Below are 27,953 nucleotides of genomic sequence, written 5' to 3'. Positions count from 1 at the left end.
TCGTGTTTTGACGTCATCATTACAATGAAATGAAAATGAGTTATAAACTTGAAACTTTTGAGGATAAAAATGATCGCCAGTTTTGTCACCCTATTTGTTTTCTTGGTATAGTTCTCGGTTCCTCACACTTTTCTACTTTTGAACATGTCAACATAACTAAACGAATGTCAACAAAAAAAACCTTCAAAGCATCCGATAATTTTATTTTATTTCATTTACAACTAGCAATGATTTCTCTTTGTTTTCGTGACCATATGTACAGGTTGTTAATGAATTTGAAACTACACATTAAAAACAACACTCCCATATTTGTAAATTGTCCGAGTACAATAAAAATGTTTGCTTAGGAATTTTATTATATCATTTGCTTCTAAGCGATACAACAGGAAGGCGCACAAATAGGACTACAAATAAGTCCAGGATTTTCGACATTCGCTGCAGAAAAATAGCAACGATTAAGCTTTACTGTGGATCGAGTTCAGTTATAAAACTTTGTTTAATTAAATTATACACTAGCCTACATAACTAATTTAGATATATAGTACATGTAAATATATTGTATATGTTTAACTTACCACTCTCTCGCAATGGAATCAAAGTAGCAGTGTTTCTATAAATTAAACAAATAATTTTGTTTTACAAATTTAAAATCGTCTAAAGTAAATGACTAATAAGACAGTTAAGCCAATAAATGTTTAAACCACTAACACATGATCTTACTTGAAGTAGGGCAAGGCAGAGATTGTGGCTGCGCACAGAAGTGCAAAGACAACGGCGTAGATGAGAAGCTTGTTCATCGTCAAACTTGAATAAACTTTTGGAAAAAAAAATAATTCTACTTCTCCTCAACTCGTTTACTTGTCAACTAAACTCGCGTTATTAACAATTGTCTTTAAGTTGGTATTTTACCAAAAATCTGTTTTTCGTCACTAGTTCGTGCTTAGTTTTGTCACGTTTTGAAAGCATGCGTTTAGTCACTGACTTTCTGTGTGTAACAGTTTATATAAATGCAAAAGGAAGCGTAGTTAGGGACAAAGAATATAAATGCAAAAGAAAGCGTAGTTAGGGACAAAGCGTTTTTACCAAAAAATTTATATTGCGTATAACATCAATTTTTCTGAAAGTAATCACGTTCAATTTACTTGATATTCTTTCCCTAAATGCCAGACTTTCTTTGTAAAAGACTAAAAGTTCAAACGGAAGTGACGTTTTATCTTACTGGCCGAGCTTTTTTGTTCTAAGTCTACAAGCGCATGATTGTAAAACGTGACAAAGCTATAGGCACGAAAGTAAAGGAAGAAATGCTTTTCAGAAATTTCTAAATTTGAAAACATTTGTGAGCGATACCAGTTCAGTTCAGCGTTCGCTAAATTGAAGAGAATTGAGAGTTATTTTTGTTCCTAAGTTTCTTCCATTTTGACGATAAACAAACTTCTCATCTACGTCGTTGTCTTTGCACTTCTGTGCGCAGCCACAATCTCTGCCTTGCCCTACTTCAAGTAAGATCATGTTTAGGTGCTTTTGCGGGTCCTAACGTTGGACTACTACTGAGTAGGTTCGTAAACTAAGTTCTCTATTTTATTGGCAGGGCTGTCGATGCAAAGGTCTCCTTAGAAAAGAGCGGTAAGTTGTTCTTTGGTGCTGCATATTTTATTTGCCAATTATGTTCCTCAATATTACACTTAACATTCAGCTTGTCAAAACAAATGTTTGTAAAAATTGTTGTAAGTACAAATATGTGAAAAATATTTAAAAATTGCTACTGTGCTTGTATACAAATGTTAATTTTTTTGCAGTCGATGCCATATACCCCAGTTTTGAATGTTCTCCAGAGTGCGGTAGGTTTACAAATTTTGCCTTTTAAGTATTATGGGTTTTAACCGGAGTTGAACATAAACTTGTGTAGAGCAATTGATGCGCTATCAGAGATGGATATGGAAACATTTTGCCGCGTTCTACAAACAAAAACTTAATTTTTCGTTCTCGTAAAACTTGTAGAGTTGGAGTTTAAGTTTGTTTCTACTTTTTAGCCTTAAGCATTTGTCAGTCTCGTATTCTTGTCACTTTAGTATATTTCGGGATGGGTAGGCCATTGTGAATGAGAATTTATGTGTTTCACATCCTAGTTTTGACAGAAAAGCGTTGTGATTTCGAATGGATCTTTTAATTGCGTTGATAATTTAGGTGTTAAGTATTTGTATAGCTTTTTGCATTTGTTCTGATTTTACAACATGTATGTAAAAAAACTAGGCTATGTAACATTTGTAACTATCCAATATCATGATATTTAAACTTGATAGGCGCCAGCTGTTGAGGTCAACGTGGCAAATGTTTTTTGTAAAAATTTAAAAGTCTGTTCTGAGAAAACGTTTAAGAACCATTAAGCTGAACCGTAAAACTTTTCGGTTTTTCAGCATAAGATACTTTATTATTTAAATAATAATTTTGTTAACATTGGTTTGTTTTTTCAGACTGGCTTCAAGAACAATAATGTGAAGAAATATGAAATGTAACACTGAAGTAATTTGCTGTCAAACTTAATTGTGTTTATTTAAACAAAATCTCAATAAAGTGCACAGGTTAATTTATTGTGCTTATAGTTATGAGCCATACAAATCACAGCATCATGCAATTGCTTTTTTTTTAATTAGGAAACAGCGTCACGCGTCTTCAAGGAGAATGCATAAGAAGCAAATGTTGTTGTTGTTGTTACAACACATAGAGGAAAATGAAAAGCAAAATATGTTTTTTGTGAAAAAATTATCGTCACGTCCTTAAAACTCGAAAAGCCTCAAAACTCGAAAGCTTATTTTCGAAGAGATTCGTCATAAACAAAAGCGACAAGATATTATTATTGCGTCACTTGCGAGCAGTTGAAGTCAGCGACAATAATAACACGAGATACTACATGACAAGCAAGCCTTTGTCGTCACACAAACTATAAACAATTCAAATATGGCTCCAAATATTAAACTTATGATTTTACTGGGAACACTTACGCAAAGAACAATTAAACAAGAAGCCGTTGGAGAATTGTGTTTCATTTAACGACATTACCATTCTTGAACAATCAGTAGCGGCTGGCACTAAACTTGTTGTCTCCCTTTCTCCACAGCAAAAAAAGGAATAGACGACTTATCGCTTCAAATGTGTTCAAAAGAAACTTCAATGCCTAGCGTACAAAGCATAGTGAGAGTTGTTCACCTCAAGATTTAACAGCAAGCCCAGCATGAAGGCAAGCAAAGCAACATTATCCGGTGTAGTTCGAGTCAACTGCAATATGGAAACAGGTTTCAGAGACGTGGCAGATATGGTGGCTTCGCATAACATGGCGTTCTTGCAACCAAACCAATCCTTCATTTTAACTTCTGTTTTATTCTCATGCACATATGCACGTTTTTATTTATGAAAAGCTTAAAAGACATTTCACATCGAGTCTTCCGCCGCTTTCTACGCAATAGTTTTGGATCTAGCCCTTGCTTAAACTAAATTTGTGATGCACGTTTGTCGTTCGTTCTACAGCATAACTCTTGTTTCAATTTATATCATATTTTCGACATTTATGCTGAATGTGCTAAGGGTATCACTTTTGACTGAATGCTTTTACCTCTTAAAATTTCCTAGGCATAAACGTATTACGTCACGACCACATTATAATGTCATCCCAAATTTGTCCAGAATGTGATGGTTAGAATTTTCAACTTAAGTATTCCGGGTGACCACAATATATGATAAACAGGCGCAGAAAAAAATATAACTTTCTTATTTTGAGGCAATGAAAACTATAACTGGTCTTAACTACATAAATAAAGACAATAAAACAAAAGGTCTGAATATTGCATTTTATTATTTAATCTCTTTATAGCCGGTAATGTCTGCCCTAATTACTGTTGGCGTTTTCCTTCTGAAAAATAAAAACGTTAAAAAACGTTTTTGTTTAAAGTGTACTCACATGAAGCTAAGATGTTTAGAATAAGAAACTAAAGAAGTCATATTACTTGCTTCTAGGCGTAACAACAAGTACAGTAGGAGCGGCAAACAACGCAACAACCCTTGTCAAGATAGGAGTCAGCTGCAAAATATGATGGATCAACAGCTAAAGAATAAATTAAAGCAAAAATAATGACAAAATTAAGTTTATTTAAGTCACAATATCTAACTTAATTAGCTTTACTCTTTGCCGATTTTAAGGTGCAAAATGAAACAAGAAAACTCAAGTTTAAATGACTCACCGCTCACTTTCAATGGGATCCTACCATCGTTGTTTCTGCATTTATAACAAAATTACGTAACTCAACACATATTTCAAAATAGCTACGATAATTTGTTAAAATAAAAAGTTAAAATCAAACAAACTTAATCGACAAACAACGAAACTTGATCTTACTTGAAGTAGGGCAAGGCAGAGATTGTGGCTGCGCACAGAAGTGCAAAGACAACGGCGTAGATGAGAAGTTTGTTCATCGTCAAAATGGAATAAACTTTTGGAAACAAAAATAATTCTACTTCTCCTCAACTTATTTACTTGTCAACTAAACTCACGTTACTAACAACTGTCTTTAAGTTGGTATTTTTCCAAAAATCAGTTTTTCGTCACTAGTTCGTGCTTAGGTTTGTCACGTTTTGAAAGCATGCGTTTAGTCAATGACTTCCTGTGTGCAACAGTTTATATAAATGCAAAAGAAAGCTTGCCTAGTAAGATAAGGAGTTACTTCCGTTTGAACAAATGCCAACTCTACTTATCTTCAATGCAACAAAAGCTTGAATAAAATTACCCATTTGTATCTATAGAGACAGAGTTTTGTCTATTTCTCTGTTCATACACATTTTCGTCAGAATGTACAAGTAGTCAGCAATGTTAAACATCCTAAAATGTTCATATTCATTCACGCCTTCTGTATTTTCTACAATCGTCCAGTTTGACCATGAACAAACTTCTCTACGTCGTTGTGCTTGACCCTTTATGCGCAGCCTGCACGACCTCTGCCTTGCCCTACTTCAAGTGACACCAACACAAGAACGAATTTCCAAAAATAAACATATCTGGCTTCAAACAGGGAGCTGTGGACGGAAAGCGAAGGGTTCCACGAATAAACAAAGTCTTTAACCTTTGCACTATATAGAAAAAATACTAAGGAGACAATAAATATTTCAAACATAGAAAGCAGAAACATTTAAATCGATCAAAAGATCTTCAAACGTTCTTCTACGGAGACGACCTTTCTCTTCCTACAATGCCGTGCTGTGAATGAAAAACATGTCATTTGGAGAATTTCTATAGTTGTCACTCACACATGAAACTAACGGAGAAACCTAGTTATAAATTTCATAAACGTGTCTTATTTCTAAACGATTATTGCAAATCCTTAAGCCTAAGGGTGCAATTTTACTTGGCTGTTTTCCGTATTTACCGATTACCGTTAGGGCTTATAACACTGATCCTGGATTGGTAATCCTGCATGGCATGTTCAATTTGCCCCTTACGCTACGAAACATTTTGTAATTTTATCACATCACAAATTTTCGCGAAAAGTTATTTCCTGTTCTTGGACATGTGGATAATTGCACGCCTAAATACTGCAAATTTAGTTTTTAACATGTTGTATAATTACAGCAGCCTAATTCTAGAACGTCCACAAGGATAATGGAGCGACGCCACGAGCATATAAGATTTTTAATTGAAATCAATAATCAATTAAGAACACCATAAGTATAGACAAGCCACGAATTAAGCGAATGATTGTTGCTAAATGATCAAAGTAAAATGAATGATCGATTGTTGAACTTTTCGCCAAGATTCTAAAACAGCGGTTTAATTCTGAGTTTGCCCATAACGTATGGACACGCACGCTCAAGCTATGGAATTTTTATGTTGCACTCCAGCTGTGCGCGAGTATACCTGCACGGAAAACACAAACAATGCGTCAAAATGAAAAAATCACCAAGACAATGTGGAAAATTTGTCTCAAACGCAAACCGATCAAAAAGCTACTTGATCAAAAGCAAACAAGAAATTCCGTGTTTCATCTACACGTCCGTAATCGTATTCTGGGGTGTGCATAGAAAAACATGTTGTCAAGGGCTATAGATTGACCTTCTTTATAAATTAAAAGAAAACAAATTTCTTTACGATCACATTTCTACGTTTGCAGACTACTTTAAGTTTCTTTCAAATCGACTGAGTTTTCTTTTCATAATTAATTGTCTAAAGTTTTAAATTGCACCGGGGTGGGATATCAAAATAAATTAACAAACAAGAACACCAACAAACACAAAAAAAACGAAATAAAACTTGCTGAAATTCAAACTCTAATTGATGTTGAAGTCTTTTGTCAACTTATTTAACGACAAGGTCAAAGTGTTTTTGCAACTGCCATTATAGTGATAGTTCAACCATATCGTTGGTTCAACCGATAATGCAGCGTTGGAGAAGAAATTCGAGTTGTCGTCAACGATGAATCGTCATGTTTAAGCTGCCGCTCTTTTTCATCAGAAGCCGAAACCAAAAATCAGGAAATTTAACAGCTTTCCTAATTGGGTTACGAAAGAATCTCCTCTCGTTTTCCACCATCGTTCACATGAAACTTTGCAAAGTTCCTTTCTCGAGATTTGACAAAGCCTCCGCATCTATGTTGCCGTACGGGTCAATGATCATCTTTGCACACCTGCGTATACAAGCAACTGAGCTTCAAAACCTTAAAATCTACACAACTCACTGTCGCGTCACTTCTGCGCAGCTGTTATTGTGTATTCCGTAGAAGGTCTCGTTGCACAGTATAAGTCGTTGTTACAACGTTGTTAACGCCAGTGGAAAAGCCTCAACACATTCTCGTATTTTCTCGGTGCTCAAAAGAGAATTAAAGCTTTACAAGAAGAAGCAGACAGCACTCAAGGCGAAAACTGAAACAGTTGTCAGCTTATGACTGAACCACAGCCAACCGCAAAGGTAATGAGCCAATTACGTCATAATTAAGAAACATTGCACACGCGCGCGTGTTACGTTTGTCAATGGCGATTGGAGACTATAATTAAAGCACTGTCGTAACAAAGGCGAACGAAGATGTCCTTTGCAAAGTAACATTAAATGACAAATAAATACACGTTTAGTGTTTGTACATACTGTACTAATATCTAAACATATATATGTAGGCTATCTTAATCCCTCCTTTAGAAAATTAAAGTTCATTTTACAAATTTAGTAGCTAAATTTAACTTAACATGTTAGACGAGTGAAGATATCAACTACGTAATAATCAGCAATAACCGAACCTATAAATTTTAAGAAAAAGAAAAATGAACAGTCCGCAGACAAGAATCGTCACCAAAATCTCTTCTGAGTAGAAAGTCGTCTCAGTTGTAGCAGTTTGATCCATCGATGATTGGCGTCATCAACGAAACTGTGACAAAACAATATATTACAAATTTTAAAACCAAAACTATCTTTTTAAAACTATCTTTTGCATATTTAAGGCCAGAAAAAATGTTACTACACGTAAATATATTAACTACACTGAAATATCCCAACAGCAAATGGGATAAAACAAAAGGTCAAAAATTCTGATATTTTTGGTTAAATTGAAGAATTTGAATTAGTTTGATCAATAGAGTTAAATAAAATTGATAAAGAAATGTCAAAATAATTTGCTTTAAGATTTATATTACGAAGTTTGGAATGTTAATTATCGAAATATTAATTTCTGTATAAATTAATTTTTTGACGTTTGTGCTTCCACATCCTTTTCCATAAAACATTTATAATTATTCGAAAACTTCTGACTGAAAAAAGGTCTGTTATAAAACAAATAAAAGTATAGCAACGTAGGTCTTATGTAAGGGTAATTTTAAACGTAGAATCGTGAAATTGTAGAACTGCAGATGTTTAACCATGCCGTACAGCCTTTGTGCAGAGATATGCAATTTATACGTGCTTATAATAATCATGCTTTTCATAACCACCATAAAGGTTATTGTGAAAAGTTTATTGTTTATTTTATGAATCACTCTGCTGCAAATTGAATGAAACCTGGAGTCGTAAACTAAAAATGAAACCATAACATCTAAAATCTACTAAAAATCTCCATCTTCATGAGAACATCAAACTGCACCTTCACCTACATCAAACGCATATTTATGTCACAGTCATGGTCAATGAATGGTTTTGCAGGAATCGAATTATTGATTATAAGATATTCTTTGGATTTACTCAGCAATTTTAATCATTTCTTTGTTTTATCGACAGTTGTCTTATTCATTCAAATAGAATGGAATCATGCAGTGGCATTTTGTTTTTCTTTGAACGTTATTGAACTTGACATTATCCTGACTTCGGCCTCGATCGTGATGTATTCTGCATTCCAACAATTGGAAAAACTGCTAAAAAAGCTGTTAAAAAAGAAACAAAATAAACATTGTGAATTAATATGTTTAAGTGTTTTCTGGCCTCAGAAGATTAGGCTTAGATGAGATATCTTCATGGCAGTTAGACTTGCTCCATCTTGTCTTATGTGTTTAGTCTTATGTCTTCTCGACAAAACTAGTTCCAGCCAATTTGCTTTACACTTGTGATAAAGCCATGATGTGACGAATCATTTGATACAGTTTTAAAGCTGTCTGTTTGACGTTACCCTGTTTAAACATGGTTTTAATATATCTGAACATTAGTGTGTGCATATCTCCGAAATAAAGTGGAAAGAGATGATAAATTACATAAAATTTCTACTCGTCGAATAACTGTGCGCAAACAAGTTGCTGTTATTTTGTAATTATATAGTTTCTGAAATTTTTCACGATTAAACTTTGCCCCTAATTGTGCCTGCCGCTTTGGCTTGATTGGTTATTAATAATCATATGTAATTGAGATCAAAAAGCGCGTATATAGTATTCCGCTAATAGTAGCAATTAAGTCAAGTCAATTTTACCAACTTGTCTTTAAATATATTTACAAAGTTGACGACTCCTTCAATTCCCCACAAAGCGACTTACAAATGATTCATGCACTTGCACCAAAGTGTATGTATTTTTCTTTGCAGTATTTTCGAAGGATTGCGAACTTTGTAGATAAAGACATCATCCGGTTTCATCAGCAAACAATTTTAAAGAGATGCAAATTTGGTGATCGTAGACACGTGGCTACAGGCATGATGCATTGCGACTTTCCTGTAAAAATAAAAAAAATCAAACCGATTTTTCAGAACTTTACAAAAATATACATCAATTAGAAAACAGGAAAACTGTCTTCAGGCCAGTTTACACGCAACAGTCCAGCAAAGGCCAGAAAATCTAGTGCAAAGGAAGAAGTTTTTTTCAGCAGTTTGTAAACTCTAAGATCGTTATGAGCAATTTTATATGATCATCTTTGACGAGAAGTGCACAAGTTAATTATTAAGGACAAAGCGTTTTTACCAAAAAATTTATTTTGCCCATAACATCAATTTTTCTGAAAGTAATCACGTTCAATTTACTTGATATTCTTTCCCTTAATGCCAGACTTTCTTTGTAAAAGACTAAAGTTCAAACGGAAGTGATCTTTTATCTTACTGGCCAAGCTTTTTTGTTCCAAGTCTACAAGCGCATGATTGCGAAACGTGACAAAGCTATAGGCACGAAAGTAAAGGAAGACACTTTTTGCAGAAATTTCTAAATTTGAAAACGTTTGTGAGTGATACCAGTTCAGTTCAGCATTCGCTAAATTGAAGAGAATTGAGCATTATTTTTGTTCCTAAGTTTCTTCCATTTTGACGATGAACAAACTTCTCATCTACGTCGTTGTCTTTGCACTTCTGTGCGCAGCCACAATCTCTGCCTTGCCCTACTTCAAGTAAGATCATGTTTGAGTGCTTTTGCGAGTCGTAACGTTGGACTACTACTGAGTAGGTTCGTAAACTAAGTTCTCTGTTTTATTGGCAGGGCTGTCGATGCAAAGGTTTCCTTAGAAAAGAGCGGTAAGTTGTTCTTTGGTGTTGCATATTTTCTTTGCCAATTCTCTTCCTCAATATTACACTTAACATTCAGCTTGTCAAAACAAATGTTTGTAAAAATATGTGAAAAATATTTAAAAATTACTACTGTGCTTGGATACAAATGTTAATTTTTTTGCAGTCGATGCCAAATACCCCAGTTTTGAATGTTCTCCAGACTGCGGTAGGTTTTCAAATTTTGCCTTTAAAGTATTATGGTTTTCAACCGAAGCTGAACATAAGCTTGTGTAGAGTAATTGATGGGCTATCAGAGCTGGATATGGAAACATTTTGCCGCATTCTACAAACAAAAACTTAAATTTTCGTTCACGTAAAACTTGTAGAGTTGGATTTGAAGTTTGTTTCTAGTTTTTAACCTTAAACATTTGTCAGTCTCGTATTCCTGTTACTTCAGTATATTTCGGGATGGGTAGACCATTGTGAATGAGAATTTATGTGCTTCACCTCCTAGTTTTGACAGAAAAGCGTTGTGTTTTTGAATGGATCTTGCGTTGATAATTTAGATGTTAAGTATTTGTATAGCTTTTGGCATTTGTTCTGATTTTATAACATGTACGTTAAAAACTAGGCTATGTAACATTTGTAACTATCCAATATGATGATAATTAAACTTGATAGGCGCCAGCTGTTGAGGTCAACATGACAAATGTTTTCTGTAAAAATTTAAAAGTCTGTTCTGGGAAAACGTTTAAGAATCATAAAGCTGAACCGTAAAACGTTTTATTTTTCAGCATATGATACTTTATTTTCAATTAATGAATTTTGTTAATATTGTTTTGTATTTTCAGACTGGCTTCAAGAATAATAATGTGAAGAAATATGAAATGTAACACTAAAGTATTTCGCTGTCAAGTTTAATTGTGTTTATTTAAACAAAATCTTAATAAAGTGCGCAGGTTAATTAATTGTGTTTATAGTTATGAGCCATACAAATCACAGCATCATGCAATTGCTTATTTTCTAATTAGGAAACAGCGTCACGCGTCTTCAAGGAGAATGCATAAGACGCAAATGTTGTTGTGGTTATTACAACACATAGAGAAAATGAACAGCAAAATATGTTTTTTGTTAAAAGATTATCGTCACGTCCTTAAAACTAGAAAAACCTCAAAACTCAAAAGCTTAGTTTCGAAAAGATTTATCAGAAACAGAATTGACAAGATATTATTATTGCGTCACTTGCGTGCAGTTGAAGTCAGCGACAATAAAAACAGTAGACACTACATGACAAGGAAGCCTTTTTCGTCACACAAACTATAAACAATTCAAATATGTCTCCAAATATTAAACTTATGATTTTACTGTGAACACCAACGTACAGAAAAATTAAACAAGAAGCCGTTGGAAAATTGTGCTTTATTTAACGACATTACCATTCTTAAACAATCAGTAGCGTCTGGCAGTAAACTTGTTGTTTCCCTTTCCACACAACCAAAAAGTAATCGACGACTTATCGCTTAAAATGTGCTCAAATGAAGCTTAAATATCCAGCGTACAAAGTATAGTGAGAGTTGTTCACCTCAAGACGTAACAGCAAGCCCAGCATGAAGGCAAGCAAAGCAACATTGTCCGGCGTAGTTCGAGTCAACTGCAATATGGAAACAGGTTTCAGAGACGTGGCATAGATGGTGACGCCGCATTGGGCCTACATTGCATTCTTGCAACCAAACCAATCCTTCTTTTTAACGTCTGTTATATTCTCATGCACATATGCACGTTTTCATTTATGAAAAGCTTACAAGACATTTCACATCGAGTCTTCCTCCGCTTTCTACGCAATAGTTTTGGATCTAGCCCTGGCCTAAACTAAATTTGTGATGCACCTTTCTCGTTCGTTGTGCAGCATAGCTCTTGTTTTAATTTACATCATACTTTCGACATATAAGCTTAATGTGCTAATGCTATCACTTTTGACTGAATGCTTTCTCCTCTTAAAATTTCCTATGCAAAAACGTATTACGTCACGGCCACATTATGATGTCGTCCCAAGTTTATCCAGAATGTGATGGTTAGAATTTTCAATTTAAGTACTCCGGGTGATCACAATATATGATAAACAGGGGCAGAAAAAAATATGACATTTTTATTTTGAGGCAATGAAAACTACAACTGGCCTTAACTAAATAAATAAACACAATAAAACAAAACGTCTGAGTATTGTATTTTATTATTTAATCTCTTTATAACCGGTGATGTCTGCCCAAATAGCTGTTGGCGTTTTTCTTCTGAAAAATAAAAACGTTAGAAAAACGTTATTGTTTAATGTGTACTCACATGAAGCTAAGATGTTTCGAATAAGAAACTAAAGAAGTCATATTACTTGCTTCTAGGTGTAACAACAAGTACAGTAGGAGCGGCAAACAACGCAACAACCCTTGTCAAGATAGGAGTCAGCTGCAAAATATGATTGATCAACAACTAAAGAATAAGTTAAAGCAAAAATAATGACAAAATTAAGTTTATTTAAGTCACAATATTTAACTTAATTAGCTCTACTCTATGCCGATTTTAGGTGCAAAATGAAACAAGAACACTCAAGTTTAAATGACTTACCGCTCACTTTTAATGGGATTCTACCATCGTTGTTTCTGCATTTATGACAAAACTACTTAACTCAACACATATTTCAAAAGAGCTACGACAATTTATTAAAATAAATAGTTAAAATCAAACAAACTTAATCGATAAACAACTAACACTTGATCTTACTTGAAGTAGGGCAAGGCAGAGATTGTGGCTGCGCACAGAAGTGCAAAGACAACGACGTAGATGAGAAGTTTGTTCATCGTCAAAGTGGAAGGAGCTTTTGCGATTAAAGACTGCACTTTTCGTCAAAAGACGCTCGTAAGTTTACAAGCTGCTGAAAACAACAGTTCTTCCTTTGTCAACTGACTCTCCGCGGTTTGCTGTAGATTGTTGTTCAAAATCTGATGAAAAACAATTTATCTTGTTGATAGTTCGTGTTTATTTCGGTCACGTTGTGGAAGCATGACGCAGTCAGAAGCCGGAAACAAAGAGAAAATTAATTACGTTTCTGAAAAGTTGGTTTTGCTTTTACATTCGCGCAAGGAAATAACAATGCTTTGTGCCTGCAACCGCGTTTCTACGATCACCAAACTCATCTCTTTTAAAACTTTTTCAGGATAAAACCTTATAATGTTTTGCTACAATCCTCAGAATTGTTCAAAAATACCGCAAACAAAACCATGCACACTGTACATGTTGGTGCAAGTATATGTATCATCTTTTGTTGAAGTAGCTTTCCTTTTTACACTTTAAGTCGCTCGTTGCGATCGTTACGATAAAATTAACGTATTCGTTTGACAAATTAAAATTTTAACAACTCCTGAAACATTTAGCAGCCAAATATTAAGCCAACGATCGCGTATTTACGTAATATCTTTGTGGTTTTTTTTGTCTGCGGTCTATAGTTATAGCAAGAAAGTTAAACCACTTTTACCTTCATTATCACGGTAAATGTTTTCTGCCCGTCATATAACTCGTTATAGTGCTATGGGCTGTTAGTATAAGCAACCATCTTCTGATCGATTGAGAGAAGCGTAATACGGATACCATGTAATAGAAAGACTGCAACTTTCATATTTTCACATTTTTCAGTCCTAAGTTACAGCAGCATAGGTTATTGATCCCTATAATCGTGTTTCTTTCAGCATTTAAGGAAAAATGTTGTTTGTGGCAACGCTCCAGTCTTGCACTTGTTCATCTGTTGACAACGATTATAATCGTTATTATAAATAATTATTTAAAGCATGTTATTCGCCAGAACAATAAAATCTTAAACAACTAAGTTTGATCGTAATCAGACATTTACAAATGCATCGGAAAATTAAATAAAAATTGAAGCTAATTATTGGAGACAAAGTAATTTGACATTAAACTTAAAGATATTAAGTAACATCCACTTTTCGTATATTAGTTACCTTTCATTTACTTTATGTTCTATGACCTAAGCTAACGGTAAGCTCCCTGAACTTCCGCATTTAGAAGACAAAAGTATTTGTTTCGTCTTCCCACAATTGTTCACGTGATATATACAAATATTCCCTTCTCGAGGTTTGCGAAAAATGGGTGAAGATTTACCATAAAATTTAACAAATAGAACCTGGCAGAAAATTCAACCTGTAAATTTTCGTTGCAAGGAAAAGGAGCAGTCCAAAAATTAAAATCATCATCGAAGTCTCCTCCGAAAATTGTGTCGCCGGTGCGTCACTTTGATCCATTAATTGTTGCGTCATAGACAGCAATTAAGAAAAAGCTTATAGCGTACAGTATTAGAGAATGGACCCAAAGTATCTTCCGTCTCTTTCGGATTTGGTACAAATTTGATGGTTTCAGAAAAATGCTCCTCGTCTGTTGAGCTGCACTAACTAACTTTTTGCAGCTTTGTAACTTTACATTCAAATCTAGACCTAAACTTTTCAGATGTGCACAACTGATGATTAACGTAGAGTTATATATACGCCACATAGGCAGACCTGCACGTTGCCATATTTGCATCGAATTATTGATTACAAAATATTTACACCCTTCAAGCCAATTTTAATGACTTCTTTGTTTTGACGCCGACATAAGTTGACGTGCTCCTAGGACATGTCTGATCATCATCGAATGTCAGCGAATTTTTGGTTAGAAATTGGATTTATTTCTGCGCGTGTTATTACTTATGTCAGAAATAATTGCGTCATGTCATGGCTTTCAAGCGAATAACATTAATTGTATGTTCAAGAAGTTTCCTTGATCACCTACTATTCCTGTTTGCGACTCTGGTGGTCTTCTAGAGAATTATAAAGAGTTTTTTACCGTTGAATAACTCTACCTTTTCACAGCGACATCTTACATTTGATTTGAAAGTCGTGTTTTGACGTCATCATTACAAACGCTGTTTGCTATTCATGTAGGTACGATCAAAATATGTTAAAGCTGGATTTAAAACTTCCGCTCGAAAAAGAATAAAAGCGAAACAAATATCCAAACAAAAGATCTCAAACACTTTTTAAACTTATTTTTTTCAACCATAAGTCCTTCTTTTCCGCCAGAAGTTAATTCCTCCTATATTCCCTGTTTGCTTAAGGTTGTCCACTGCATTGAAAATGAGTTATAAACTTAAAACTTTTGCTGATAAAAATGATTGCCAGTTTTGTCACCCTAATTTTTTTCCTGGTATATTTCTCGGTACGTAACACTTTTCTACTTTTGAAAATGTGAACATAACTAAACGAATGTTAACAAAATAAAACCTTCAAAGCATCCGATAATTTTATTTTATTTCATTTATAACGAGCAATGATTTTTCTTTGTTTTCGTGACCATATGTAAAGGTTGTTAATGAAATTGAAAGTAGACATTAAAAACAACACTCCCATATTTGTAAATTGTCCGAGTACAATAAAAATGTCTGCATAGGAATTTTATTATATCATTTGCTTCTAAGCGATACAACAGTAAGGCGAACCGCAAATAGGAATACAAAAACGTCCAGGATTTTCGACATTCGCTGCAGAAAAATAGCAACGATTAAGCTTTACTGTGGATCGAGTTCAGTTATAAAACTTTGTTTAATTAAATTATACACTAGCCTACATAACTAATTTAGATATATAGTACATGTAAATATATTGTATATGTTTAGAAAACTTACCGCTCTCTCGCAATAGACCCCTACCAGCAGTGTTTCTATAAATTAAACAAATAATTTTGTTTTACAAATTTAAAATCGTCTAAAGTAAATGACTAATAAGACAGTTAAGCCAATAAATTTTTAAACCACTAACACATGATCTTACTTGAAGTAGGGCAAGGCAGAGATTGTGGCTGCGCACAGAAGTGCAAAGACAACGACGTAGATGAGAAGCTTGTTCATCGTCAAACTTGAATAAACTTTTGGAAACAAAAATAATTCTACTTCTCCTCAACTTATTTACTTATCAACTAAACTCATGTTACTAACAACTGTCTTTAAGTTGGTATTTTGCCAAAAATCCGTTTTTTGTCACTAGTTCGTGCTTAGATTTGTCACGTTTTGAAAGCATGCGTTTAGTCACTGACTTCCTGTGTGCAACAGTTTATTTTAAATGCAAAAGAAAGCTTGCCTAGTAAGATAAGCAGTTACTCCCCTTTGAACAAATGCGAACTCTACTTATCTTCAATGCAACAGAAGCTTGAATAAAATCACCCATTTGTATCTATAGAGACAGAGTTTTGCCTATTTCTCCGTTCATACACATTTTCGTCAGAATGTACAAGTAGTCAGCAATGTCAAACATCCTAAAATGTTCATGTATATTCACACCTTCTGTATTTGCTACAATCGTCCATCCTATACAATCGTCAACCGATGTACAACAAAGTTTGAACGTAATTAGACACTTACAAATGCATCGGAAAATTAAATAAAAATTGAAGCTAATTATTGGAGACAAAGTAATTTGACAAAAAACTTAAAGATATTAAGTAACATCCACTTTTCGTACATTAGTTACGTTTCATTTACTTTACATTCTATAACCTATAAATGCCAGACGTGATGCTTTGTAAAATTTTAAATGGAAGTCGGACAAGATTTTTCTGTATCTAAATAAACTGTTATATATAGAACGTCTGTAGCTGACATGATTGCGAAACGTGACAAACCTGCATGTGAGCACGCGAAGTGAAGAAAGAAGTGTTTTTTAGTAAATTCTAGACTTGAAGGCATTTGTGAGTGATATGAGCTTAGTTCAGCATCCGTAAAACTGAAGAGAAGTAGAATTATTTTTGTTCCTGAAAGTTTCTTCCACTTTGACGATGAACAAACTTCTCATCTACGTCGTTGTCTTTGCACTTCTGTGCGCAGCCACAATCTCTGCCGTGCCCTACTTCAAGTAAGATCAAGTTTTGGTGATTTAACGATTAAGTTTATTTGATTTTAACTTTTGTATTTTAACAAATTATTGTAGTAATTTTGAAATATGTGTTGAGTTAAGTAGTTTTGTCACAAATGCAGAAACAACGATGGTAGAATCCCATTAAAAGTGAGCGGTAAGTCATTTTAACTTGAGTTTTCGTGTTTTATTTTGCACCTAAAATATCGGTATACAGTAGAACTAATTAAGCTAAATATTGTGACTTAAATAAACTCAATGTAGTCAGTATTTTTGCTTTAACTTATTCTTAAGTTGTGGATCAATCATATTTTGCAGCTGACTCCTATATTGAAGGCGAGTGTTGCACTATTTGCCGCTCCTTCTGTGCTTGTTGTTGCCGCTCCTTCTGTCCTTGTTGTATCCGCTATTAGCAAGTAATATGACTTCTTTAGTTTGTTATTCTAAACATCTTCGCTTCATGTGAGTACACTTTAAACAATAACGTTTTTCAAACGTTTTTATTTTTCAGAAGGAAAACGCCAACAGCTATTTGGGCAGACATTACTGGTTATAAAGTGATTAAATAATAAAATGCAATATTCAGACGTTTTGTTTTATTGTGTTTATTTATTTAGTTAAAACAAGTTGTAGTTTTCATTGCCTCAAAATGACAAAGTCATATTTTATTCTCTTTTTGAGTCTGAATTTTAACCACATTCTAGATAAACTTGGGATGACATCATTATGTGGTCGTGACGTAATAAGTGTAAACAGGAAAGCTAAAGTGGATAAAGAATTTAGTCCAAAGTGGAAAGCATTTAGCAAATTATAGTGCAAGCACCATAAACTTATAGACTACTTCAAATTTTTCCGGGTGTTTAATACTTTATGCAGTTATGTGTAAAACAAGATATCTTAATCCAAATAGCAAAAACGTATCATCTGATTTCCGTTAAGTATTTAAGTGCAAGTAAACTTTCATAAGAACTAACTAACTAACTATAACAGAGTACTGAAATGGCATTAAGAAATAGACGAACAACTTTAGTCAGCTTGTCTCTTGTGTTGATAATTCATACATGTAAACTCATGCAAAGTTGAATGTCGGAAAGTCATTTTTACGTGGAACTAGACTCACTAGAGAGATAAACAAAAGGAAGCTTTTGTCTCTCAAACCTGATTAAAAACTGCCAGATACAGTAGACCTGTTTTCAAAATTGCTGTTGCTTATCCTGGTATTCGATGCGTTTCTTGATTTGTCATGAACATATATGTTCTTAAGCGAATGCAGTGACGTCATTCAATATACATCCTATTCCAATGCCAATATTATTAATTATGTATTATGCTAAATTGACTTAATGCAGAAGGCTGACTTATCAAATGCTACCTTTATTCCAAACCTTTTAGTGCCTTGATTTGTTACAATGAAAGTACTTTGTGTTTTTCGTGTCAAGCTTCATGTTGTAATTGCACGCAGTAGAATATTTCTTGATTTCCCTTTCCAAGCATTTTAATCATTTTCATTGTTTCCGTGTCGATGATTCTGTTCATTGTAACGAATCACATAGAAATTCCAAACTTTCTAATGTTGGAGTAAACCGCTGTTATTTCTTTATCATCGTAATCGAGTGTGCATTAGAATATTTCTAGATTTTCTCCTAGCAACTTTCTGTATCCATTTCAACGATTCTTAAGGTGGTTCATCTCATGAAAATATTGTAATTCGCTCGTGAAAAAAACGTTTTATTTGCGTTAAATCGCCTTCCACCAGACAGACTATTGCCAACTGCATCTGCTCAACTTCTCAAAAGCAAGAACACAGCCAACTCCAGTAGAACGTTTATTGTCCGTAAAAGCGTTTAGCGAAAGAAATTTTAGAACCATGGAAACTTTAGAAGTGGCAATAAATGACCGAAAAGCTTTTTACAAAAAGGCGTTAATCCCTCTCTATATTGATACAAACAACTCCATAAAGACAGCAACGATCGCTCTGCTGAAAGCGCTTCTTGTCGAAATAAGCAATGTGATATGGAGGTCAAAGGTCATTGTTTTTCACAGACGTAGCCCGTGAAAACAAACGAATGCACATGTTTGCAACAGGAATAAATTGCCTATTGGTGTGACTTAATTGGGCGTCACGCTGAGAAAGAAGAATTCAACGCTTGCCAAGTGACCAAGTAAGCACTGCTGAGAGCGAATCGCGAGCAATTTTCTGCGGTTTCATAATCTTGCAGCGTCATACCGATTACGTCAGTGTCGTCATCGCTCTGCAACTCCCATAGCTTGGTCATTACCAAAAAGTAAACAGAAACGCAGCATCAACAGTTATTGTGTTCTGCAGCGAGATAGGAATTAAACCATGATTTCAAATTTAATTATTCTAGAGTCTAGACCGTCTCCGAAACAAAAGTCTCTTATTCGCAACTTTCGCGGGGCATAAATCAGTTTGTGCATCCGTAAACGTCTCAGTGTGGCGGTCACAATAGTTCTTCGCGCATAACACTGCTATCTTAGGCCTAATTATTAGGCTACGTAATGGTACTGCGTCGTATTGTCTGTATCTCTCTCCATGTAATCTCTGTCAATGAGACTCTCGATGCGTTTCTTTATGTCGGTCGGCTGTTGTAAGAAAAAGAACTCAATTACACGCTTGAAAAATAGTGCTGTGAGTTTGAACAATGAATGCGATCAATTTTTTAAAAACTTTACTTTAATTACGCTGACAATAAGTTAATGTATAATTGTACACAGTCACACAAACGCCAATGTCGGTTTGTCGGATCATTAAAAGATTTACTTACGACCCACATACACAGTAACAGTCTAACTACGAACCAACCAACCACTACTGTGTAAAGAATAAACACCAGGAACCAACATCTAGAGATCTAGTTCAACGCTATAATAAAGTTATAACTTATAACTCGGTATCACTGAGATCAAAATGATTAAAACTCGTTTGTTATCAGTGTTGGTTCATCTTCAAACTTTTGTTATTGCTACTGTGCATGACTATACTGTAACGGGGATTACTGAAAGTTGAAATTTAATTTGACTTACTTTGAGTGGAAATTTGAGTTGCTCGTATAGTTCGGACATGAGGAGTTGATGAGACAACGTTTTCCTCATTTTCATTATCCGCACGATGGCAGCATCGATCTGATATTGACGATCCTGGAACACTCTTTCGGTCGTGTCGACGTTTTCCTCGACCTGAAGATAGAACGACGAGATTGTTATTTTAAATTACAATAATATAAACAATTAAACATAAAATATCAACATGTATCTGCCATAAACAATAAACATCTTTTAGTTGTTTGATACAAAAGTGATTTGACAATAGAACTTTGAAATGATAGTAAGGTTACCGTTTCTTTTAACTGGATTTGGTTGATTTTGATTCGGATAAGTTTGTGTTTGAACGAAGCATTAAACTCGAAGCGATCAGTTACTGCAACATCTTTACCTTTTGGAACCTTAAAGTAAAGAAACTCAAGAGGGTGGTAACAAAAAACAAGCTGACACAGCCACCCTGGATACAGTCAAGCAGTTAACAGAGGAACAACAGCAGAGAAAATACCAAGAACAAAATGTACAACTTCAAATCAGGCAAATTATAACTATATCAAAGAATTAGTCCATTGCCCATGCATTGGACAGAGTGATGTGGGACTTACTTTAGTGAGAACGCGAGCTTTTCCGCAAGCGAGAGACTGGAGTGTCCGCTTCAACTCTGCTTCACTGATCGCGGTCGCATCACTGATCTCAGGGAAGGAAAATGAGTCTCCCTCGTTGAAGAGGAGGAGCACAAGGGTCTGGAATAAAGAGACCTGCAGCTCCTTGTTGCCCTGGTGATGATGATGCAAAAGTTTCTCAATTATGAACAAGGAAATAAGAACAGAAACAAAAATTGGTGAAATGTAAAAATGAACAACACAATAATAATTAACTTAGTGACTATTCATGATTTACTAATTCACAAAACAATGCATCTTGACAATTACATTTTTGAATTTGCTTTTTAACACACAGTGGCCGAGAGTTGATTGAAACGTCAGCTTCCTGCCTGAGTGTTTGCTCAGGTAAAATTTTCGAAAACTTTCTTGTAGTTGTACCTGTAGTTAAAAACAAAGAACCGCTCATCAACAAGACATTTTATTAATGAGCAATAAATACAAGATCGTGCTCAAAGTTATTTGGAGAAAAGTGAAAGATAACATCATGCAGCTGTTTACGAGAACATCAACTAAGCTTACAGCAGTGAAGCTCATCGTTTATTATAGCTGGACATAAACCAAACTATATTAATCCTTCTATTACAACAGTCTAATGTAGTAGTTGCTTACCATGTAGGTTGGGAGTCGAACTTCCAGCGGCGTGTATGTCGGCCAGTATCCCATAGTTAGAATATTGACCGTCATCTCAACACCACAGCTTTCCATGTCAGGCTTATTGGCTTGGTGCTGAATTGCAGGGACAAAGACTGCTTTAGGCTTATATATGGATTATGCTTTCTCAAGGTGAGCTTTGCTGTTATTACTGAAAGTGGTTCCTTTGAAAGGTTCATAAACTAAATCGTGCGCTGTCTAATTGCAGCATTAATCACCGTGTGCAACTACGTTAAGTGCGTGCGCATACTTAAGTGAGTAAAATCCTAGAACTTAACACAATTCGCTATGCTAGAGATTATGCATGATTTGATCTAACCTGCCTGTACTGAGACAATAGTTCCTTGGAGTGAGACATGTCCTTAAACATGCCTTCCAATTTGCTTGTGAACATTCCGCCGCACTCCTGCTTCAGCTTGGACAGCATCGACTTCTCTGCGTCTACTGATGCACTTTTTCCAACCAGAAGTCGTTTTGCTAAATCTTTCTTGTAAAAAGCCTCAAAAATGTCCTTTCCTACATTCATACAAAACATATTGCTTGTGTATATATATTATTAAACATTAAAACATCAACTACAGGTTATAATGAGGTTTGCGACTAAAGTCACGCTCCGTGTCATAATAAAAGATTAGTTTGCCATATGCAGGGGGATTTCGGTGAGAGTCATATCTGTGGATTATAAACACAATACCAAAATGCACAGGATAGAAATCAAGCAAACCGTGTATAAATCGGAAGAGCAGCATGATTCGATCAAGCGTGCGATCGAGTTCCGATTCAGTGGCTTCCTTGTTGCCCGACTTCATTTTTTGGTCAACATATTTCGCTGTAGAGAACAATTATTATGGATGTCCATTACATGGTAAACAGACTTGGAGCTGAATTAAACATTACAAGACTAAGCTTGTTAATAAGCTTATTCTACTTGAAAATCGAAGCAATTGTACCCAATTTCATTGCTGACAATTCAATCTTTATGGTTAAAAGTAACTTTTCAGTTATTATGCTTAAAATTACGTTGTCAGGTTTACTGAATGTTATATCGGCACAACCAAACACACAACATACAAAACGATACCAAAAGTGGCAGCAATCTCACCTATTAATTCTGCTGGTTTGTTCTGTCTCCTGTTCACCGAACTTTCAAAAGCTTCTCGCAAGCTTTCAACAAATTTAGGATCTTTTTCAAAGCAAATCTCAACAATGTGGTCGAGTTTTTCTTTAAGATCCAATAAATCCTGCACCATCGAGTTGTCAGCCGCCGTGTCAAGGACAATGGACGAAGCAACATTCTGCGTGAATATTTCATATGACATGGACATAATACAATGGCAGTGAGTCAACTTTAACTATCGACCTCACAGAGTAGGGTAGAACGCGAAGTAGGAAGCGTGATGCGTATCCAAACATGATTCTTCATTAACTACTTAAACTTGTGCTTTTGATAAAATTCAATACTATCATACTTTCCACTGAAACTTTGTTTTAACTTAGGCATAAAACTATGGATCTGAGAATCAGAATTGGTAATTTTTAAATACGAGTATCTAGTCTAAATCTAGTCCAAGTACTTTGACATGTTTGTTGAAATGTGCACATAATGATTTTGTCCCATCTTTTACGGCAGAGAGCAATTTGTAAAACCTCTTCAGATCATCAGTTCGGTTTTCAACGACAAGGTAACTAAAACCCTTGCTCAGTAGCGACTCCGTGTGTTCAGCAATAAGTTGTTCTTCGACTCGAGTTATAAGAAGGGGTCTGTGAAATATTGATGAACATTTAGTAAATTTCCCACCCATGGCAGCAAATCCAGTCCATTTACTTCAACAGCAGTCATAGTCAGCCATAGGGTAGATATAATAAAGAAGGAAAACCAAATGACATGACTCAAACAATCACGACAAAAATGTCATGAATAAGACGACAAAAATTCAAAGTATTTCAGATCCTTACAAGGTGGAGCTGTCCATGCATGAGAGACAGAGATCCCGCTCTTCTGCTATCCTCCTCTCAGTGTGTAGAAGATAGTCGTGGACCTCGAGCTCATTCTTCTTTGCCCTCCCCTCCTCAGCATACATTTGCTCGGTTTCTATCAGGAATCTTTTCTCGAATAGCGAATGGTAAATCTGCCATTTCATTTGTTGATGAAGGGACACACAAATCACAAAAACTATGCCAACCATTCTATACAAGTCCCTTGCAGACCAACACCGTTACAAACAAATAAAAGCTCAATCTTATAAGCAAGGAATTACAACAACTATGAAAACGAATAAAAATATGACAAGTTGTATGTATGTTACCTGTAAATCGCTGAACATGGACAAGAGATTCCGGAGCAGGGTTCGATTAATTGTGTCTCCGTGTCTCTCACGCTTTATAAGTTGAAGCAATCCTCCCAAGCTACGATCTCGGACATGTTCAAGATTCAAAACATTTTCTCGAAATAAGTCCAACCCAAGGTCCCTACACACGATTTAACTCCATATAAAAGAACGTAAAAGCTATATTGAATGATACAACGCAAAAACCTAGTTTACCATCAAACAAATAAATTTAATAAATTCCAACTTTGGTAAGTAATTATTAGCATTGCCATTAAGATTAAACCCTTTGCATCGACAGTACCAGGAACAATTTTATTGACCATATATATTATACTTTTTGTACATACTGGTGGCCAGTTGGTACTTTGAAAGTACCGTCAGTAACGGTAACAGTATTTGGCAAAAAATGTACCGACGGTTCCGGTACTATTTTTAAAAAAGTAGTTCGGTACTTTGTCGGTACTCGGTACTTTTTGTGTAAAAGATGATGCTGCAAATGCAATATTTGCAGCAATTATGTCCCTTGTAAAGGTTACTCCAAGTTAAAACATATGTAACGTCCATCGCTTGCAACTTTAGTTGACATTTCTAGATTAAAAAATACCAACAGACGCTAAAATTAGTCATAAGGATTAATTAAGATGTATTTTTGAAAACATATGATACTTGTTAAAATTTTGAAATTATCGTATGAAACGTGCCGAGATGAATTGAAATTTCTTGAAAAAAGTAATTTGGTACTTTTGAAAAATAGTACCGACAGTACCGGTATCGGTGCTAAAAAAGTACAGTAATTTGGTACTGTAGTACAGCTATACTGCCCACCTATGCTAGAGGAAAATAACTTAAACTCACCACAATGAAGGCAGCATAGAATTTTGTAAAACGTAAGTCCGGTCAAGCACAAGGAAAATGCATCGGATCATTATCTGCGAAGACAAGCAAGGAAAAGCAACTCAAGCTTGCATCCAAATTTTGATAAAAAATTTGTACGTGAAGTTGTGAACCATGTCATAAGCATCTGTTAAGACACTGACTACAAGTTAATACAAGGTTATGACAGGACTGACCGTCTGTTGGCAATGATCCTGCCAAAGTTGATCCAATCTCCTCAAGAACGCTTCTCCGTCCACGTCGTCGTCAAAGATATGAACTTGCTGCTTTATGTGGCTCTCACACACTTCTTTCAGCTAATTCAATAAAATCAAGTTATAAAAACACGATAAAAGTAAACGAAGTTCTCCGTGATTTGAGCACAGGGCAAGTTACTCGACAAAATAATGGCAAATGATGATGATAGCGGCAAGCAACGACAATAAAATCAATGTTTTTCAAGTTTACTCACCTGAGAATATAGATTTTTTGCAATTTTATGAGAACAAAGATTCTCCACTGCTTTATACAATTCCTCTAAACTGTAGCGAATAAATGATGACCTGCACAAATGTGTCGTCTCAAGTTAGGTAGTTACAGAGTAATGATTTATTAATGACATTAGGCGTCAGAAACAGCGAAGCTTTTATTACAACCGCAAAACTAGAATGACCCATTATAGCCCAAGAAAAGCAATGCGCACCGATTATGGCGTGGGATGCCATGATAAATGTAACCCACATGAACTGAGTTTCAGGCACGACAGAATGGCTCAGCAACGAACTGGTACATGGATTAAATCACTTACAAGATAATTATGATTTTACTACATTACATTTGGGGCATATTCATTACGACATGTGTCAAATAATAAGACTCTCAGAAACTGTTTAAAAGAAACAGAGCAATTGCAAGTAATATTTGGCTTGCAGTAAGACAACAACTTGCACATTTAAGCAGTGCAGTAAGAAGTGAATTAAACTTCACCTGTGTATGGCTGACACTGCCTCTTGAAGCTTTCTCCAAGTTTCCTTTTCATAATTTTCAGGTAAGGTTGGTTTGGCTGAAAATTGATGAAAACCAAAATTATATATTTTTCAATAAATCCTTAATTATCAGCATTTTTATCAAAGCTTTTTACAACATGAATTAGTAATATTATTCTCATAAAGCAGCCAACGTTTAAAAGCAAGGTTTATTTAACATAGCAATACTGCAGCGAATCAGAGATGTATCATTTGACCAGAAATAAGTAATCGTCACGGCAAGAAATAAAACAGAAAGATGGAATTAAACCAAGCTAAAATGAACTAATTCTCATATGCACAGAGTAAGATGTATATAACATATACAATAGTTGAGCCTAAAAAATTTGCTATGGATCAGAGCGGGTATGTGCTAACCTCTGAAGTTTTTAATGGTCAACTTCTTGGCGCCTCCTGGTTTCGTACCAATAGGTGACTGCACACCGCGCAAAGAAATTCCATTTTTCGATCGGTCCAAGGTTGGAGGATCATTTTCTAATGATTCACCAGACATCAGCCTGGAATAAAAACCAGAATAACAATTATCAGTCAAAACCTACTTTCAGCCAAACCTAAAATTTTAAAGACATGATATATATAATACTGCCAGTCACACTATGCTATGAAACAGTTCCACTTCCAATGACTTAAAGAACAAGACTGGCTCAATTTCATGGTGCGGTGACATTTTTATTGTCATTAAATCGCTTAAAAATATGGGGCTTAGTACGGGAGTGCAAAAACCGCATCTACTATATACAGATCACTGACCTAATTGTGATGTCCTTTTCACAAGGATATGGACTACCATACTAGAATAAAATTGTGTCGAGAATGTATTAATAAAAGGTAACGTTAAAGTACTATCAAATATTCTGCTTTCATTTTAAAACTAAGAATAAGATATTAACGGAATGCTTAAAATGAAAACGTTATTAGCCTATGTCTACCAGAAAATAAAAAGATCAAATTGATGGCTGTTTAGATCTTTGCAACTGCATTACTGCATGATCGCATCAAATCAGTAATCTTGACAAAGGTAATTTTCTTATTACCGCATTTTACGGACCATAAGGCGCACTGTCAATAAATTGCTTTGATTAGTTTTTTGTTCATACATAAGGCGCACCGGGCTATAGAACGCAACGTATTTTAAGGAGTATGGGTTACCGTATAAAGCTCATTAAACAATAAAACACTGAAGCATTAGGCAATAAAGCACTACTTGATCCATACATTAGGCGCACCGGCTTATAAGGCGCACGATCAATTTATGAGGAAAAAAAAGGATTTAAATTGCGCCTTATGGTCCGTAAAATACGGTAAGTTTAGTTACCCCTTCAGCTAGGCATCCGGTTTGGGGTACTTTTAAACACCTTTGTTTTTACATGCCAATAAAAACCGTACCATAAGCTATTACAAGAGAAAAATAAATCATTAAAAAAGGTTAGATCTTCCGCAAATTGCAGTGACTGTCTCAGCTACAAGGAGATACAGTAGGTCTGCTTTGCTAAAACCCTGATGAGGTCAAAATAATAAAAAATATTTTGAGAAGTACGTAGTGCAAATAAAACCGTAAAACTTTCAAGAGTTGAAAGAGGAAGAATTAAGGCAATTTTGAGTGATAAAAGAACAAATTTTCGTTGATTATTATTGACAGAATTTGCATTATTGAACAAAAAATGGATTTAAGAGTTGACAATCTGTCTGACATTAGCTAACTAGACTAGCCTGTGTTTGTAGCGTTATAACTGCTTGTCGTTATACGTTATACTTTAGCCGGAAACATAAAATTTTAGATTATTGATCAAAATTGATGTCATTGTGACAATGTGGGAAACAATTTTTTTAGTCCAGAGCAGAAGTGCATTTAACCAGATGACGCCATAATTTGAGTGGATGGGATCAAGTATTCAAAGGCATACTCTGCACTAGACTACAATTTTTGTGTACTTTATTTGGGTTTTAAAAAATTTTTAAGCAAATAAAACTGATAAAATCATCAACCGCGTACAAAGTGTGACAGCAATTAAGCAGACAGACTCGCAAGGAAAAAAACTTCTTAACTACCCAATTGCCAAAGCCCATGACGAAATATTAGGCCATAAAATAAAACCGTAAAACACAAGCACACAAACTTACCAGCATATTACAGTAGAAAAATTGACAAGACAAGGTCAAAAAATAAAATATGTAAATGTAGTAAAGCAAAACAACGAAGAGAGGAATATAGACCAAACAAAACAGAACGTTATAAAATCAGACCTGGATCTTTTGGCTGGTCTTTCCAGAGTTTCTGCCGTGTCTTGCAGCCGTATTAACAAACTATATGCGTAGGCTAATCAGGATGGTCTTGCAAATTAACAAGCTAAAACGCACTTATCACCAAACCTATAGAACCTTGCAATGATGCAGCACAAATTAGCAAATCCCGATCAAGCGACCATCTCAACCAGAAAATATCTCAATGCTTGTTTTGGCCTTTGATGTA

At 35.0% G+C, this 27,953-nt stretch overlaps 1 protein-coding gene and 6 long non-coding RNA genes across 12 annotated transcripts; 2 read left to right on the top strand and 5 right to left on the bottom strand.

Annotated features, from left to right (window-relative positions):
- Positions 1–191: 191 nt before the first annotated feature.
- LOC143466156 (uncharacterized) lies at positions 192–882 on the bottom strand. The gene is made up of 3 exons (XR_013118721.1): positions 721–882; positions 576–610; positions 192–435 (listed from the first exon to the last, which is right to left on the bottom strand). It is a non-coding gene; the product is annotated as an uncharacterized LOC143466156 (long non-coding RNA).
- A 173-nt stretch (positions 883–1,055) lies between these two features.
- Positions 1,056–3,932, top strand: LOC143466153 (uncharacterized). Of its 3 annotated transcripts, none has more exons than XR_013118715.1 (5): positions 1,056–1,499; positions 1,589–1,623; positions 1,797–1,838; positions 2,472–2,509; positions 2,652–3,932. It is a non-coding gene; the product is annotated as an uncharacterized LOC143466153 (long non-coding RNA). The 3 variants fall into 3 exon arrangements; XR_013118717.1 differs by having other exon boundaries at positions 1,242–1,499; positions 2,472–2,520; XR_013118716.1 differs by having other exon boundaries at positions 1,246–1,499; positions 2,472–2,579.
- Positions 3,829–4,584, bottom strand: LOC143466154 (uncharacterized). Of its 2 annotated transcripts, none has more exons than XR_013118719.1 (4): positions 4,388–4,584; positions 4,233–4,267; positions 4,003–4,072; positions 3,829–3,904 (listed from the first exon to the last, which is right to left on the bottom strand). It is a non-coding gene; the product is annotated as an uncharacterized LOC143466154 (long non-coding RNA). The 2 variants fall into 2 exon arrangements; XR_013118718.1 differs by having other exon boundaries at positions 3,999–4,072; positions 4,388–4,563.
- A 5,051-nt stretch (positions 4,585–9,635) lies between these two features.
- On the top strand, positions 9,636–17,445 carry LOC143466151 (uncharacterized). 3 transcript variants are annotated; one of them, XR_013118712.1, is made up of 4 exons: positions 9,636–9,817; positions 16,981–17,015; positions 17,177–17,274; positions 17,370–17,445. It is a non-coding gene; the product is annotated as an uncharacterized LOC143466151 (long non-coding RNA). The 3 variants fall into 3 exon arrangements; XR_013118714.1 differs by lacking the exons at positions 16,981–17,015; positions 17,177–17,274; positions 17,370–17,445 and adding exons at positions 9,907–9,941; positions 10,099–10,140; positions 10,766–10,882 and having other exon boundaries at positions 9,645–9,817; XR_013118713.1 differs by lacking the exon at positions 9,636–9,817 and adding an exon at positions 16,577–16,858.
- LOC143466155 (uncharacterized) lies at positions 12,127–12,897 on the bottom strand. Its single transcript, XR_013118720.1, has 4 exons — positions 12,687–12,897; positions 12,531–12,565; positions 12,298–12,371; positions 12,127–12,202 (listed from the first exon to the last, which is right to left on the bottom strand). It is a non-coding gene; the product is annotated as an uncharacterized LOC143466155 (long non-coding RNA).
- LOC143465364 (uncharacterized) lies at positions 15,246–15,950 on the bottom strand. The gene is made up of 3 exons (XR_013118606.1): positions 15,782–15,950; positions 15,637–15,671; positions 15,246–15,492 (listed from the first exon to the last, which is right to left on the bottom strand). It is a non-coding gene; the product is annotated as an uncharacterized LOC143465364 (long non-coding RNA).
- Positions 17,446–18,670: 1,225 nt separating the features above from the next.
- LOC143466150 (cullin-4A-like) lies at positions 18,671–27,914 on the bottom strand. The gene is made up of 18 exons (XM_076964781.1): positions 27,728–27,914; positions 25,841–25,980; positions 25,425–25,500; positions 24,910–25,000; positions 24,635–24,754; positions 24,420–24,493; positions 23,541–23,703; positions 23,191–23,363; positions 22,809–22,995; positions 22,337–22,529; positions 21,959–22,063; positions 21,554–21,750; positions 21,193–21,309; positions 20,851–20,961; positions 20,524–20,694; positions 20,215–20,322; positions 19,904–20,056; positions 18,671–19,462 (listed from the first exon to the last, which is right to left on the bottom strand). Exons 2-18 carry the CDS (start codon positions 25,974–25,976, stop codon positions 19,367–19,369), a joined length of 2,271 nt encoding a protein of 756 aa, XP_076820896.1. The 5' UTR covers positions 25,977–25,980; positions 27,728–27,914; the 3' UTR covers positions 18,671–19,366.
- Positions 27,915–27,953: the final 39 nt, after the last annotated feature.

This window comes from Clavelina lepadiformis, chromosome 7, assembly GCF_947623445.1.
Source record: "Clavelina lepadiformis chromosome 7, kaClaLepa1.1, whole genome shotgun sequence".
Classification (NCBI taxonomy): Eukaryota; Metazoa; Chordata; class Ascidiacea; order Aplousobranchia; family Clavelinidae; genus Clavelina; species Clavelina lepadiformis.
Note: the sequence above shows the minus strand (reverse complement) of the source record. Positions and strands in the feature narration are given on the sequence as shown.

Excerpts from the sequence above, each read along its gene's own strand:
- LOC143466150 (XM_076964781.1), bottom strand. The coding sequence starts at position 25,976 with ATGTCTGGTGAATCATTAGAAAATGATCCTCCAACCTTGGACCGATCG. Across the intron at positions 23,704-24,419 it reads TCTATGCTGCCTTCATTGTG|GGACCTTGGGTTGGACTTAT; the intron begins GTGAGTTTAAGT and ends AATCGTGTGTAG. Across the intron at positions 23,364-23,540 it reads CCATGTTCAGCGATTTACAG|ATTTACCATTCGCTATTCGA; the intron begins GTAACATACATA and ends ATGAAATGGCAG.